The sequence below is a fragment of the Diachasmimorpha longicaudata genome, chromosome 4, assembly GCF_034640455.1.
Source record: "Diachasmimorpha longicaudata isolate KC_UGA_2023 chromosome 4, iyDiaLong2, whole genome shotgun sequence".
Lineage (NCBI taxonomy): Eukaryota > Metazoa > Arthropoda > Insecta > Hymenoptera > Braconidae > Diachasmimorpha > Diachasmimorpha longicaudata.
The window spans coordinates 6,902,881-6,916,602 of NC_087228.1; the positions used below are offsets into that span (position 1 = coordinate 6,902,881).

Below are 13,722 nucleotides of genomic sequence, written 5' to 3' on the forward strand. Positions count from 1 at the left end.
TTAGCCCCGAAAACTCTAACTTATCGAAAATCGACCGCACGATATTTTAAACAATTTACCATTTTCTATCTATCGGATGATTTATCCTCGAACTCCTCCATTCCTCGCGCAAAAATTTCATCAGCCTTTTGTTGACAAAAACTGTGTCTAATAAATTCAATACAGGCATTCCGACCCCACCCCCACAGCCATCTCAACTCTATTAGAAACGTTATTCGAGAAGTAGGCTATTGAATGACAAATACTCTTGACTCCTCTGTAATCCCAGACAAACGCGTCAAACGACACCCTATACACTCGTTGAAATCGACACTTCTGCTTCTATCTAACGTGTCCCAAAGAATTGTTATCATGATTCATGCATCTGGTGCAACATCAACATTACAAGATAGTCACACAATAATAATTATAATATCACGATAAATTGCTATGATTTTTACCCCAGGAGATTCGTTGAACAATTTTATTTGAGGGAGTGGACGTTCAATAACGTTATTTATGCGATATAATTTATTGTCTTATTCGATAAAGTCGACGTCCCCACACGTTCAGCAGACCAAGTCTGAGATTCGTTGAGACGAGACGTTCATTTGATTAATCCTCGGCCTCGTGGACATCCCTTAATCATTCAGACGTTCATTAGGCGGCAGTTAAACGTGAGAAAGTCCATTGGTCGTTTTTGTTTAACAAATTAGCCTATATGTTCGACAGGAACAAATTCTAATTAAGCAGTTCGTTAAATATAAAAAATATCTGTAGTTTCAGATATGTAATTCAACCGGAACAAAACACAAAACAATTATTTACGTTAATAATTGACCCATTATTATAGCAATAATATATACGTTGAGTAATTGCGCAAAAACAATCAAACCGACGCAATAGTAAAACGAAGTGTTTTATTTTAAATAATTGCGCAATTTCTCCGAGTATATTTCACTCCTCATTTACTTAAACTCCTCGTATTTTTTTCTCATAATCAAGAAAATTGTTGCTGACCTTGTCATTTACTCACTGATAAATCAAGATGACCCACAATGACTGAACCGTGTATTCGTCAAAAAGCCCGTAATACGTGAAAGTGCACGGGCACACACATGAACAATTCCTGTCTCCTCGACCCACGACACAATCCCCCACAAAACGTTTTACCTGGAGTTCTCTCCGACGTGCCATTCGCGTGCTCCGGAGAAATTGCCCGTCTCTCTCGCCGGTGTTTCGAGCTGGTGAACGCCGCGGCAATCAGAGTATTCATCTGGCCGAGGTGCTGTGCGGTTCGTTCACCACTGCCTTCCTCGTCATTCGTCGAATTAAATTCGATTCATCGGGATTTTTTGATCATCCCGGACAGCTCGGGCGTCGGGGTCAACGACAGAGGGACAGATGTTCCTGGACACCTGTTACAACAAACCCAATAGTGAATTACGATTCAAGTGAATGAGAAAAAAGAGACGAAAATTATTTCGGCGATTTTTCGGTATGAAGGTGGGGATCTGGGGTTCCAGTGCCTCTTGACAGTGTCAGAAGAAAATAAGTCTCCATTTTTTTCCGAGATATATTGAGCCTTTTGTCATTGATCTGGAACTTCGGTGATTTATGAATTAATGAAATTTATCTGGCGCGTTATTGTGTAATTATAGTGTTTAGTCCGAAAGGTTTTTGAACTCGATTAGACTCTGAGTTCATTTGTGAGCGTGATGGGAGTGATTTGATTGTGCATTCAGAAGTGAATCAAGTGATTTTTAATCGATACGTAAGCTGATCATGACGGTCTCGATGGAGCACAAGCGGAAAACCTCGTGGGACTCGAAGGTATATCGAAACTTTCTAATTGATCTGTATGTTTGATCTGCATGTTTGGGGTAATTTTAATTTCCCCAATCAGGCACCAGTCGGTGTTGAATTGACAATAGATTTTATGTACAATGTCCTACGGTACCGTGTAATTTTAACACTGCGATTGCGACCGGAAACAGGGGATTTATCTGGACACCGAATGATGTTAGTTCACACCCAGTACTTTTCGAATAATTAAAAAATTTTATAGTAAATGAGGGACACATGCCAATCAATTTAATTTTTTTTTTAATGAAAAGAGCTATCTTTTCATGTAAATCAAGTTTTATGAAGAAATTTCGAGTTTTATCAAGTCTAGTAAATAATATTCTGAAGGTTTATAAATCTTGTGATGCACTGAGGGAAAAATATAATTTTACTAATTAAATTTCGGGCATTTGTTCTTCCAAAACAAATATGATTGGCTAAATTATATTTTTCTCTCAGTGTGGAGTGTTTATTGGGCTTCACGGACTGATTTTCAATTTTACGCTGTGGGAAATCGAAATGTCAGGCTTGAAATCATCCTGAAAGTCGCTGTGGAAGATTAAGACTAGTCACCCTTCAATAGCCTCGGAGACTCCGGTGAAAGTCCCAGGAGTCTGCATTAGACTAATGTTTCAGGATTTATTTCACATATGCGGTGAGCCAATTTCAGACGTTTCGAGAAATTTCACATACCTCAATCCAACGAGGGAGATCTCGCGGTTTTTTCTGATGAAAGGATATGGGAAATGGAAATTTCAATCGAATTAAGAGTAATTGCAGATTGTTTTTTACTGTGGGATCATTTTTTTGTTATAATTAAAGTTCGACATTTCAGAATGTCTTGCGTCAAACACAGGCAATTTCTCAAACAACAAGATCTTTTGTAATAACACAAGTCTTTCTGCAATCGATACAAGAGAAATGTCTCGTATTTTTTCTGATGGAAAAAATGACAGATTTATTTGATTTCCGATGCGATGCGATGGAAAAATTTCCGATGCAACGAACACATCTATTTCCTGACCACGAGAATTTTTTTCAGAAAAAATATCTCTCAGTAGAAACACCCCGTGAGGCGTCAGACAAGCGAAATGAAACAAAGCTCTTCAGGAAAATGATTGAAGCGGGAGTGAAATAATTTCCTTCGTTGTCTTCACCTTTCAATGAAGGAAGTTATTAATTCTGCGGTTCTGAGATGATAACGAATAAGAGGATTTAACTCGTGAAACCGCGGACGAATGCTTCCGCAAAGGGACCGGTTAAGTGGGAAAATAGTGGTTCTAATACCCGGTGTACGTAACCGAAAATGCCAGGACGCTTTCTTTGGGCTTCGGAACGATGGGAAGCCGGTATTTACGCAATTCAATGGCGTTTATGGGACAAATTGGATGGGTTTACACCGCAAATACTACGTTGGGGGTAAGGAATTCAAGTAATTGCGAGTGTTTTCGACTGATATGGGAATACTGTTCTCTATTCCGGGCTCCACTTTTTCTAGTATAGGATATTTAAATTAAAATATCCAAATTATGCTCTTAGTCCCCCAAAATTCCTGAAAAAAGGGAAAAATCAAAAATAGAATCGTTTTGTAATCGCATTTTTCGCGACTTTTCACGAGCCATAATTCCAATCAATCGCAGAATTTCGGTTATTTAAAATTTCCTTTAATATATCTATCAATCGTCCAACTCGGTGGTACGTCATATAATTAAAATTCTCAACTACACATCTCTCACTAGAAATAAATAACTTTTTAATGCTCAATTTCTAAAATTGTGCTGTCAAATTTTTTTCTCCAAACAATTGCTCATTCGACAAAAAAAGCTCTTCAAATCTTCGTGCGTTTCAAAATCTATTGGCTTATTCTGAAAAACCTAGTTCCTTTTCTCCGAGTAATGAAGTCTTTAGTAACCGAATAGAGGAAAAAGCGCCTCGACACGGGACAAAAGACATAAACGAAAAATCCGTTCTCTTCTTGGGATCAGGCAGCGGTGGTCGACCTTGTTCCTGACCCCATGTCTTACGGTGTCCCCCACCTACTCCTTTCGGTACGCATCGTACACAGGAGTATTAACGCACACAACAGGTAGAAAAAAAAGGCAACGAAGAAAAAAAAAGACATTTTACGAAGAACTAGGCTGACCGGAATGGCGCGCTCGACGCTCTCTTCTGGGTTGGGTTCCTCGACATCTGCCAACGTTAAATGCGATACCGTTATATTCTTGCTCACAAATCCAGGGGTATTCCACGTCATTCAGATTGGCTGTTAACCTATATCCGTGTTTATCTGTTGACTCATTTTTTTTTTATTTTCAGTAGTAAAAAATCGACGGCGCCCAAACGGTCCACTATCTCTCGATAGCTGCGTTACGAACGAATGAGACTGTCAAGTTTTGCAGGTTGGGAGGAGGATATTGGCCAATCGAGGGTTGCATTTAATGTCAACGTCACATAATGTACACTTTGCGCTTGAAAGTTGATAATTTTAACGTTGAAATGCATCTAGGAAAAGGGAGAGAGAATATTATGGTGGAATTTAGCTCGAAATCTGTTAATGTTGACATGTCGGTCAACGATAGATTCGTCACTGTCAATTTTGTGGGATTTTGTTATTAATATTATTCAAATGGTAACGAATTTTATGTGACATCAAATGGCGCCATCACATTGACCGACATTTTGATTAGAAAAATACTCTCTAACTTTGTTCATTTTGTTCTTCAAGGCTAACCGTCATGGTTGGATCATCGAGAACAGTTTTCACCGGAAGTAGCAATTAGTAATCATCAATCTGAACGAGTCTAGATTGCGATCGATCATAACAAGATCAGCGCCATTGTTCTGATACAGCTGTTTTTAACGATATAAAATTCTCGTGGATGGGGTAATTACAGGCAGTTGCACTTACTGACATTGACGTAAACTTTCTAATCGTTGAGGGTTTACAACGGAAAATGGTAAATTCCCATTGGTAAATTGACCGGAAACATCATTGATTTTATTCCAAGGGGTTCTGCAAGTTGGTGGGATCATAAGGCTCTGCACGAGTGAACTGAGATTATTTTGAAGGCACGCGAAATGAGAAAGATAATGACGGGGGATCATTAAGAGTAACTGGAAAACGAGGGTCCAGAGTACGCAATAAACTTTTTAAATTATTCATTCAAATTTTCAAGTCACGACGGAATACCGTTCAGAATTTTCTCGTATCGTTATCTCAAGTGATCGCATTTTTTAGTAAAATTTATTTACAATATCGATATAATGTCAAATTTTCAGGTTAAATTCTTTTGAATATTGACAAAATATCTAAGATAAGAAGGGGGAGACAGACACTCACATATTTTTTATTAATCAGCTGATCAATTTAAAAATCTGGGGGACAGTTTTCCAAATAGGGTTCACTCTGTCTTCTCTGTCTCTATTGGAGAAAAATACCCTTTCCTCAATAGAATTCCCGGATTGACCAGTCACTGTTTCGTCGATATACGCTGACATTCTTGACAGCTATTTTGCCAGCTTTTCGAGAGCCTTTTCCCGTGGGCGACGAATTATTACGTACATAATTGCATAATACACCCATTATCTACATGCACGGGTATTGTTTGCGCCAAAAAAATAGTTTAAAAAACATAATTGAACTGAATTAATGTTGGTTAAAGAGGCAAATTAAATAAAAAAAATACTGGAACAAAACGAATTGTCTGTTGTAAAATCCATTCTACGGTGGCCAATACGAGCATCAATCTCTCGAAATGCCCCTTTCAACAATTTTCTTTTCACCTTTTTTTTTCTGCCAAGGTATACAGAGGCTAAAAATCACGGTGTATGAAAGGTTATTGAACTGACCCGTGTAAACGAGGAGATTTGTATTGAACGCAGTCAGCCACAACTTTCGTAATATTGCCCCCTCAAGCGGCTTTTGTTGCCAATACCGTTCAACGATTTACGTAATTCCCTCGGATCCAAATGGAGCCAGTAATTCATCTACATTGTGGCCCCAACAACAAAGAATCGCGTTAATTCGTAATTTCGATTCTCCCTGGATGACTCGATTCTTTGTTTCAGATCGGGCTTTTCAAGGTGCGCCCTTTGACGCTTCTTTGGCATTTATAAACAATATTAATGCCACTGTCATGCCCCGAAAGTGAGGCAAGGTGTAATCCTTGCGCGCTCCTTGGAGCGTGAGCCACGCGTAACATTTCAACGAGGGCGTGGATCCTTTGTATTTGTACGCTCTCACTTACTCACAATATGCTCATTCCCTATTTTACAATGATGCTGGTGGTATTACACGGCTGTGCGCACACGGAAATACCTGTACAGGGTCGCTTACACGGATGCTTACACACGAGTGATGAGTATTTTTCAGTTTAAAAATTACACGAAAAATTATTCATCATTTTTTAGCATTCTCTAATTTTCGCTTCGGAAGGACTGGATTTACGGATTGTATCCACTGATAGAAAAATATCGTAGGTTCTGCGGAATATATTTTGTTGGATTCCATTTTACCAGTGGATTCCCTATAGAATGTAAATATAATGAGATTCGTTTGAAAATTTGTAATTATTCCTTTGGAAAGATCTTATTGCATACGATTCCATTGATGCCGCCCACAATGAGTTTTCAAATCGACTGTACAACTATTTAAATGTGATGAAATATTCAGGGATCCAAAGGAATATACGATAGATTTGAATTATCATGTGATAAAATCATGAGATTTCTGTTTGGAGCCCTTATTTTGGGTCATCAGAGACTTATTCCGCATCAATAATTAATCCGTCCTTTTTACAACATTTTTCTCTCACTGTAGGACAAGAACTAGAATCAATTTCACAAGAAAAGTTTACCGATAAAATAATCCAGACCGGACAATAAAATAAGAAGAAGGAACTCTTCCCTAAAATCGATCTCGAGCAAAGAATTGTCAATTATAATGATAACTTCCGGGATGATTCTGTCTTATTCCCACAGAATATTCACAAATCGTGTCATTACCTCAAGAATGAAAACGAAATCGAAGAAAACAAAGTGGAAACAATAGAAAGATCATGTAACGCTCAAAGTTGAAGATTCTATTAAGGCAGAGGGTGACGCCCACTGCCTTTCCCATTTAATAGCGATTCGCCAATCTTCCTTTCGCAATCTGAGAAAACACCAGGTGATGCTTAATATGGGTGCAGCGAGAAACCCTAGCAGATGACTCAGTGAAATGAGAGGGAAAATTCACGCGATTCTAGTGCGATAATTATATTTCTTTCAATTAATGGTACTCCCTGTTTTTTATTGATCTGGATGTTGGTGGACTAATTGGTGGTGTTGTCTCTATTTCAGATTTCCGTCAGCACCGTGAGCACCAGGAGATTCAGCCGAGCTGGCACGCCATCCTCGATCATATCATCGGACAGCGATATTCGATTTACGAGAAAACTGGGGGGACAGTATCGCTGCGGATGCTGTGTTCTCGCTGCTTTTTTGTTGTTCCTGTTGTTCTCGGGGGTGTCTATATATCTCGGATGTGAGTACATTTACAGTTGCGTGAAGTAGTCCATTCCAAGTACAAGGAGCTAAGGTTTTTTCAAAAAAATCACTTTCTTGAATCGAATTGAATCAATTTGTTCAGAAGTGAGGCTGTAAACTATCGAGTGAGAGGTAGAACTTTTAGTTTAATCAGACATTTCGATTAATTAACGCAATTAATGACCGGGTTTTTTTATACACCGGGTTTGGACGACTCAAAATCCTAAATTATTCGATAGACACGAGAAAGAATCCATCGAACCTAAAATTGACCGACCGACATCGATTCAATTCAATCAATTCTTGATCGAGAAACCTTATCACTAGAGCGCATGTTCATTTTCGAGAGATGTCAATGCTATGCTGACTATGTCGTGTGTAGGATTAAAAGCTGCTTAACTATTTACATCAAATTGAGACATAAAATCACCGCTAGGATCAGATTAACCAGACGTTCTAGAATTTTTGTTATCACCATAAAAATTATTGGACCAAAAGAGTGAAATTTATCCCTCGTTAGAATTAAATTTCTCTAACCTAGAATCAAAATTAATCGTCATAAATAATTTTTCATTAAAGTTCGAGACAGGTATGAGGAAAGGATGAGTCATGTACACTTTTATAGATGGATAGGATAATTTTCATTAGAATTTTCGTTCCGTGTGTCTTGTTTTTTTTGCCTGAGTCGCAATGCGATGTGAATCTTAAATTCAGCGGTTTTACTATTCGAGCGCAAACATATTTGTGTCATTGTCCCTCACGAAATTTCTGAGGGAAGCCAATCTTTCGAATTGATATAAATAGCTTTTAATCTACAACCGCAAGTTATTGTTGTGTCTCCATACACCCAACTGCCACATTTTTATTTCGCAAAAGTATAATCACTTAGAAATCGTTGGATTGCCTCACATCATGTCCATTAACGACTCGTAATGCAGCTAGTAAATGAAAATTGAAACCCTTGACATTTTCATTTATAAATTTTACTGGAAATGCGCCTCTGTTATGCACGTGAACGAATAAAAATTTCCACTCTGCATGCTAGTGAGAGGAATAACTGAATAAAACAAGACCAATGAAATTGGTAGAGAGGCAATGCATATTGATGCGGCACAAAGCCCATTGAGGTCTTTTCCAACGCGTGTAAACTAACGGTCTGACCGAGTTTACGGAGTACGTGAGCGAGACGCGTAAACTTCCTCAGCGATAAGTTACTGGTTTTCGGGGCGGATTAATCATTGACTCCACCACTGAGATTTTTTCCCACTCCATTGATAGCAATCGAAAACATTCTTTCTATCGTTATTTAAATTTATAAACACTTTACTGCATTATAAAATTTTTCGTAATTGCAATTTCGAAAAGGAACAGTTCCGATGCGGAAACAATATATATAGAAAATATATCGGTTATATATTTTTTTATATTTCATATATTATACATGTCATAATATACGTGTCATAATATATTTCATATATTATGACATAAATTAATAATTGAAGAATGACTAATTAAATTTTGAGTTAATTCAATTTTTTATGTTCTAATGTTAAGTCCAAGTTGATGTATAATCTAGAGGAAACAGATTTTTTAATAGAGGAGCGAGGATACCCTGGAAATTTGAAGGACCTCCGGACTGGCCCAAATTATATTTTACATAAATTTAGGCCAAGCGCGGAAATATTTTTTATAAATTTTTCTATGGAAGTTATCATTGTTATTCTGACGTGATTCATTGCTGGAGGTGTTCTCACATATGAGAAGTAGCTAACTCTATTATGTATCTAACGGTCTGACCGCGTTACCGAGAAACAACCCACGAATCTCTCTCGATCCATTAGGTTCGAGGAATACACGACCTTTGGAGTGGGGAGACACGGCCTTGCGATTATTTTCTGCAGGAGATATTCGATTTCACGTGGGGGATGACCTCCTCACGACCATCTTCAGCACTTTTATCAACCATTCCAATAAATTTTCATCGTTAGCATTAACAGAAATTCACAGCGTTTGTGGATTAAGGTTAATTAAGACCTTGAAATTTGGAATAAAAAATGGTTGAGAATTCCTGAAGAGATTCATTTCTGGAGTTTAATTAATCACCCGGACAAGTGGTCAATTATATTTTCTCGTAGACTCAGTCATCACCGAGATAAATTAAAATTCATGAAACCATTGATACGTTCCGCTACTGAATCCAATTCCCCTAACCGCTAACGTTGAAATTCTTGTTTCGATAACGTATGTGTCAAAAATCAATAGTGTAATGATAACGAATCTGGTTTTGAAGGCCAAGAATGTGAGAATATATTATAAACTCGATTATCGTATTAATGTTGACTCAGAGACCTGAATTTCGTGTTACATTTATCTCTGTTTAGTTCACTGTTTTGCTTTTTCACTTCAAGGTAACATTACTTTGGAGCGAATTCGTCGGGAATTTCCCTTGAATCATCGGAGGAAACTATATACCTAGAATGCATTCGTAAGCTTTTTTGATCGAATAAAACATCCGTCGCTTTCCCGCCAAGACGACTTAGTCGTCCGATTGCGTTGGAAGATGTCGAATCTAGAGTGAAATTCAACTTCGATCACAGGAAAGACCCTGAAGTCAATGACCGACAAGTCTTCCTAATCTATTAACAATATTGTCTTCATTCTCCCCCCTTCTCCCCTTCTGTTACAGATACATTTCTGGTGTCTGATCCCCCGAGCGATCAGGTATTTCTCGCAACGTTTCGCGTCACCTCTGGTGATTCATTCGCGGCTGATCTCGCTGATCCCTCGACAGAAGCCTTCAGGATACGTGTGAGGGAGTATCGAGATCGTTTGACTCTTGCATTCAGACGCAGCAGTCTCCGATTATCCTTCATCGTCTGCGAAATACTGGCACTCGACGGGTGAGTAATCACCTCCTTTGATAAACAATAAAATTTGTCTCTAATTAAAAAACAAAAAGTATCACTCATTGTTATAATTAATATCATTTATTCATTGACCTAAGGCAGGCCAAAATACTTTTAATACGAGTAATAATTTTTGTAAAAAAAAATTTGTATTTTCTGCAAGAGCTAATTTAGAGACACTTGTCTGACCAACAATTTCTTTACCCCCTTGTGATTAATCTGACTGTATCTCCTTATGGAACGCCATTACATATACATATGCAACATAAAATACCCATAAACGATTTGATATTGAATTGCAGAGTGGAAGGTAGCGACCTAGTGATCCACTTTGACGTCCGGTTCGACCCTCGTTATCAGACGATAACCGCCGACGACGTGATGGCGATATTGTCACATGAGATAAATCCGGAAACCGCTAAATACCTCGCTAATTTGACCATTGACCCCAAGAGTCTGGAGGTGCAGGAGAGCATCGCAGCTCTCAATGCACAGGTGGCAATGCAGACGACGATGTCGACAGATCCTTCCACCACGACTCCATCGCCTCCAAGAAGTTGTACGAAGCACATCATCTCGTACTGCCAACATCTGCCGTACAATTCTACTACTTATCCCAATATTTTTGGTCATCGGGGGGCGAAGGAAGTTGAGGAGGATCTTATTGCTTTCAGGTAACAAGTATTGAATATTTATTTAATATTAAATGTTAAACATTGAATGTTCTCCAGGGAACTAGTGGACGCCGAATGCTACCGACTAGCTTACGACTTCATCTGTCAGGTTCTCCAGCCAAAATGTATTAATGGACAATGGGAGGCTTCACTCCAAATGCCTTGTCAAAGCTTCTGCCGAGAGTTTTCGTCGGGATGTGGAAATCGGTTACCAGAACGTCTCAGGAAAGCTTTGGATTGCGGAGGCTTTCCCGAATACATCGACGAGGGCAGTTGCAGACCAAAACCAGGTGAGGATTTTCATCATGTGGTCGATGTAATGACAATTTGAATATTAATCCTCTTCCCATAATTTTATCGTTAACCACAGGATGCGTAAAGGATTTACAGAACAAAGCCCTGTCCCCCAGAATATGCGACGGGGTTCTGGACTGCGCGGATTCCTCGGACGAGAAGAATTGCGCTTATTGCCCGGAAGGTCACATTCACTGTGGGATCGGCAGATCTTGCATTCCAGTGAATAAAAGATGTGATGGAAGACCAGATTGTCCTAATGGATACGACGAGAAGGACTGTTGTGAGTATTGAACGTGCAGTGGATTGAACGGAATTGAATGGTATTGACAGGAAAGACGAGGTAAAATAGTATGAAACATGATGTAAATAATTTATTCGTTTGTTATCAGTATCACTGGCCAAAAGTCTGGAGTCCGTGAAATCCCAGACGATGGGCACTGTCCTTCCAGCGAGATATACTCTCGAGGGCTACGTGGTCTTCAACGAGAAAGGGACAGTAGGAAAACTCTGTACAGAGAATCTAAATGTCACTCTGCCCCCCACGGAAATGGGCACTGTCCTTCAAACAGCAGGTGCTTCGCTCTGCTCTCTCCTCACGTACAGGTAATAGAGTAGTGAAGGTACAAATTTACTATTGCCTTATCATGCTGACTGTGTGCTTTTCCAGTGGAGTACTTTCCGTGGAAGTGAAGGCCGATGATGAAGACAACGTGGAGTATGTGCATATGGAAGACCCGTCGGCGTCGGAGATTACTTTTGTCAGAGGAGCTTGTCCCAGTAGACAAGTCATGTATGCTCGTTGTGGAGCATTAGGTAAGGATGGACGATAATTCGGTCGCGAAGTGACAAAACAAAATAAGCTGTTTCTCTGTTGACTTATCGCGTTTTTGAGTAATGTCTCCTGTCATAAAAAAACGCATCATTTTTCAATAAAATTTCCTCAATTTCAGAATGTGGAATTCAGTCGCTGAGAAGGAAAAATCCGACAAAAGCTCTGAACAAAATATCTGACCCGGGTGATTGGCCCTGGCACGTGGCTCTGTTCAAGGAAGAAATCCACGTCTGCGACGCAACTCTCGTTTCTTCTAATTGGCTCCTGGCCACTGCTTCATGTTTCCAAGGGTAAATTCACGAATTTCATTAGCATTAATAAAAACAATAGTTTTTTTCACTATCCACATTTTATTGAATATTCACATGTTTATTTACGATGTATACACATCTTAACAAGGAGTATTGAAACACTTTTCAGTCAACCAAGGGCTGAGTGGTCCGCCAGACTCGGCACAGTGAGGCTCTCCAGCACATCACCATGGCAGCAGGAGCGGAGGATCGTTGGAATGGTAAAGTCACCGGTGGAAGGCAGTACCATGGTCCTCCTGAAATTGGATCGACCCATCACTGCTTACTCGGACTTTGTGCGACCTGTTTGTCTACCATCAACTCAAGAACCGGTGCTAATGAACAGCTCCTACTGCAATACCCTTGGATGGGCTAGAAATCGTCAGTATTAATTTGTTAGACAAGTTAAATCAGTAGTTAAGTGGTAAACCGATTTAAGTTGACTGATCTCTGAGTCCAGTTGTTGAGCAATATCTAAGAGAGATGGCGAAATATTGTCAGGACATTTGTTGTAGTACTTAATTCGCTCCACAAAACAGACTACGACTAAAATTTTACTTTAGGAGAATTGAATACATGTTAAGGTCCTTTTTTAATTCCAAATGTAGGCGATCTGTTACAACGAGTCCAATTAAGACAGACAGCGATGGAGAAGTGTAATAATATCAGCATTTCATCGGTCAACGGTATCTGCACGGAAGCCGCGTATTCCACCGAAGACTGCAACGTGAGTAAATTCATCCAGTTCGACAAATTAAATTATCATTAATGAAATATGTCATCTAGGGGCGAGTGGGATAGAATGAAATGTTTTTAAGGATCGATATCTTGGCATTAGTAGAGTGAAATGAGCAAAAATCATTTGATTTCTTTGTGTGGTTTCTAAGTTATTAAAAAATGAGTGAAATTCAACATTTTTTGCTGATTTTGAAGCTCTGTTTATCAGCTTTGATATGACCAAAACCCACTTGATTTCACTCTGCGGTTTCCAAGTTATTGACTACTGAAGACTTTAATTTTGTCCCACTCTCCCCTAGTTCGATTTAATCTATGACGATTATCTTAAAACGGGGGAAAACGAACAGTCTAACAGATAGAGTGACTAACCGAAAGTTAGTTCTAACTTCTCATTCGGTTTCTTCACTTGTTATTTCCTCTCTTGTCACGTCAAGGAGGAGGAATTAGCCGGAAGTCCCATGCTCTGTCTACAGTCTGATGGACGACGTTGGGCCCTTACTGGAGTGAGCAGTTGGCGAATCGCCTGTTCTAAGCCTGGCCATGAAAGACCACGACTCTATGACAATGTTTCTTCGAACATCGCCTGGATTAAATCTACGATTGATTGAAAATAATTATAGTGTCTCTGCCGTCAT

General features: G+C 39.2%; 1 protein-coding gene across 1 annotated transcript; it reads left to right on the plus strand.

The window, feature by feature from the left end:
- Window positions 1-1,098: 1,098 nt before the first annotated feature.
- On the plus strand, window positions 1,099-13,703 carry LOC135161300 (atrial natriuretic peptide-converting enzyme). The gene is made up of 12 exons (XM_064118752.1): window positions 1,099-1,812; window positions 7,165-7,348; window positions 10,037-10,250; window positions 10,559-10,930; window positions 10,988-11,220; window positions 11,301-11,507; window positions 11,617-11,830; window positions 11,895-12,040; window positions 12,178-12,349; window positions 12,480-12,730; window positions 12,958-13,076; window positions 13,522-13,703. Exons 1-12 carry the CDS (start codon window positions 1,765-1,767, stop codon window positions 13,693-13,695), a joined length of 2,334 nt encoding a protein of 777 aa, XP_063974822.1. The 5' UTR covers window positions 1,099-1,764; the 3' UTR covers window positions 13,696-13,703.
- The last annotated feature ends 19 nt before the right edge of the window (window positions 13,704-13,722 follow it).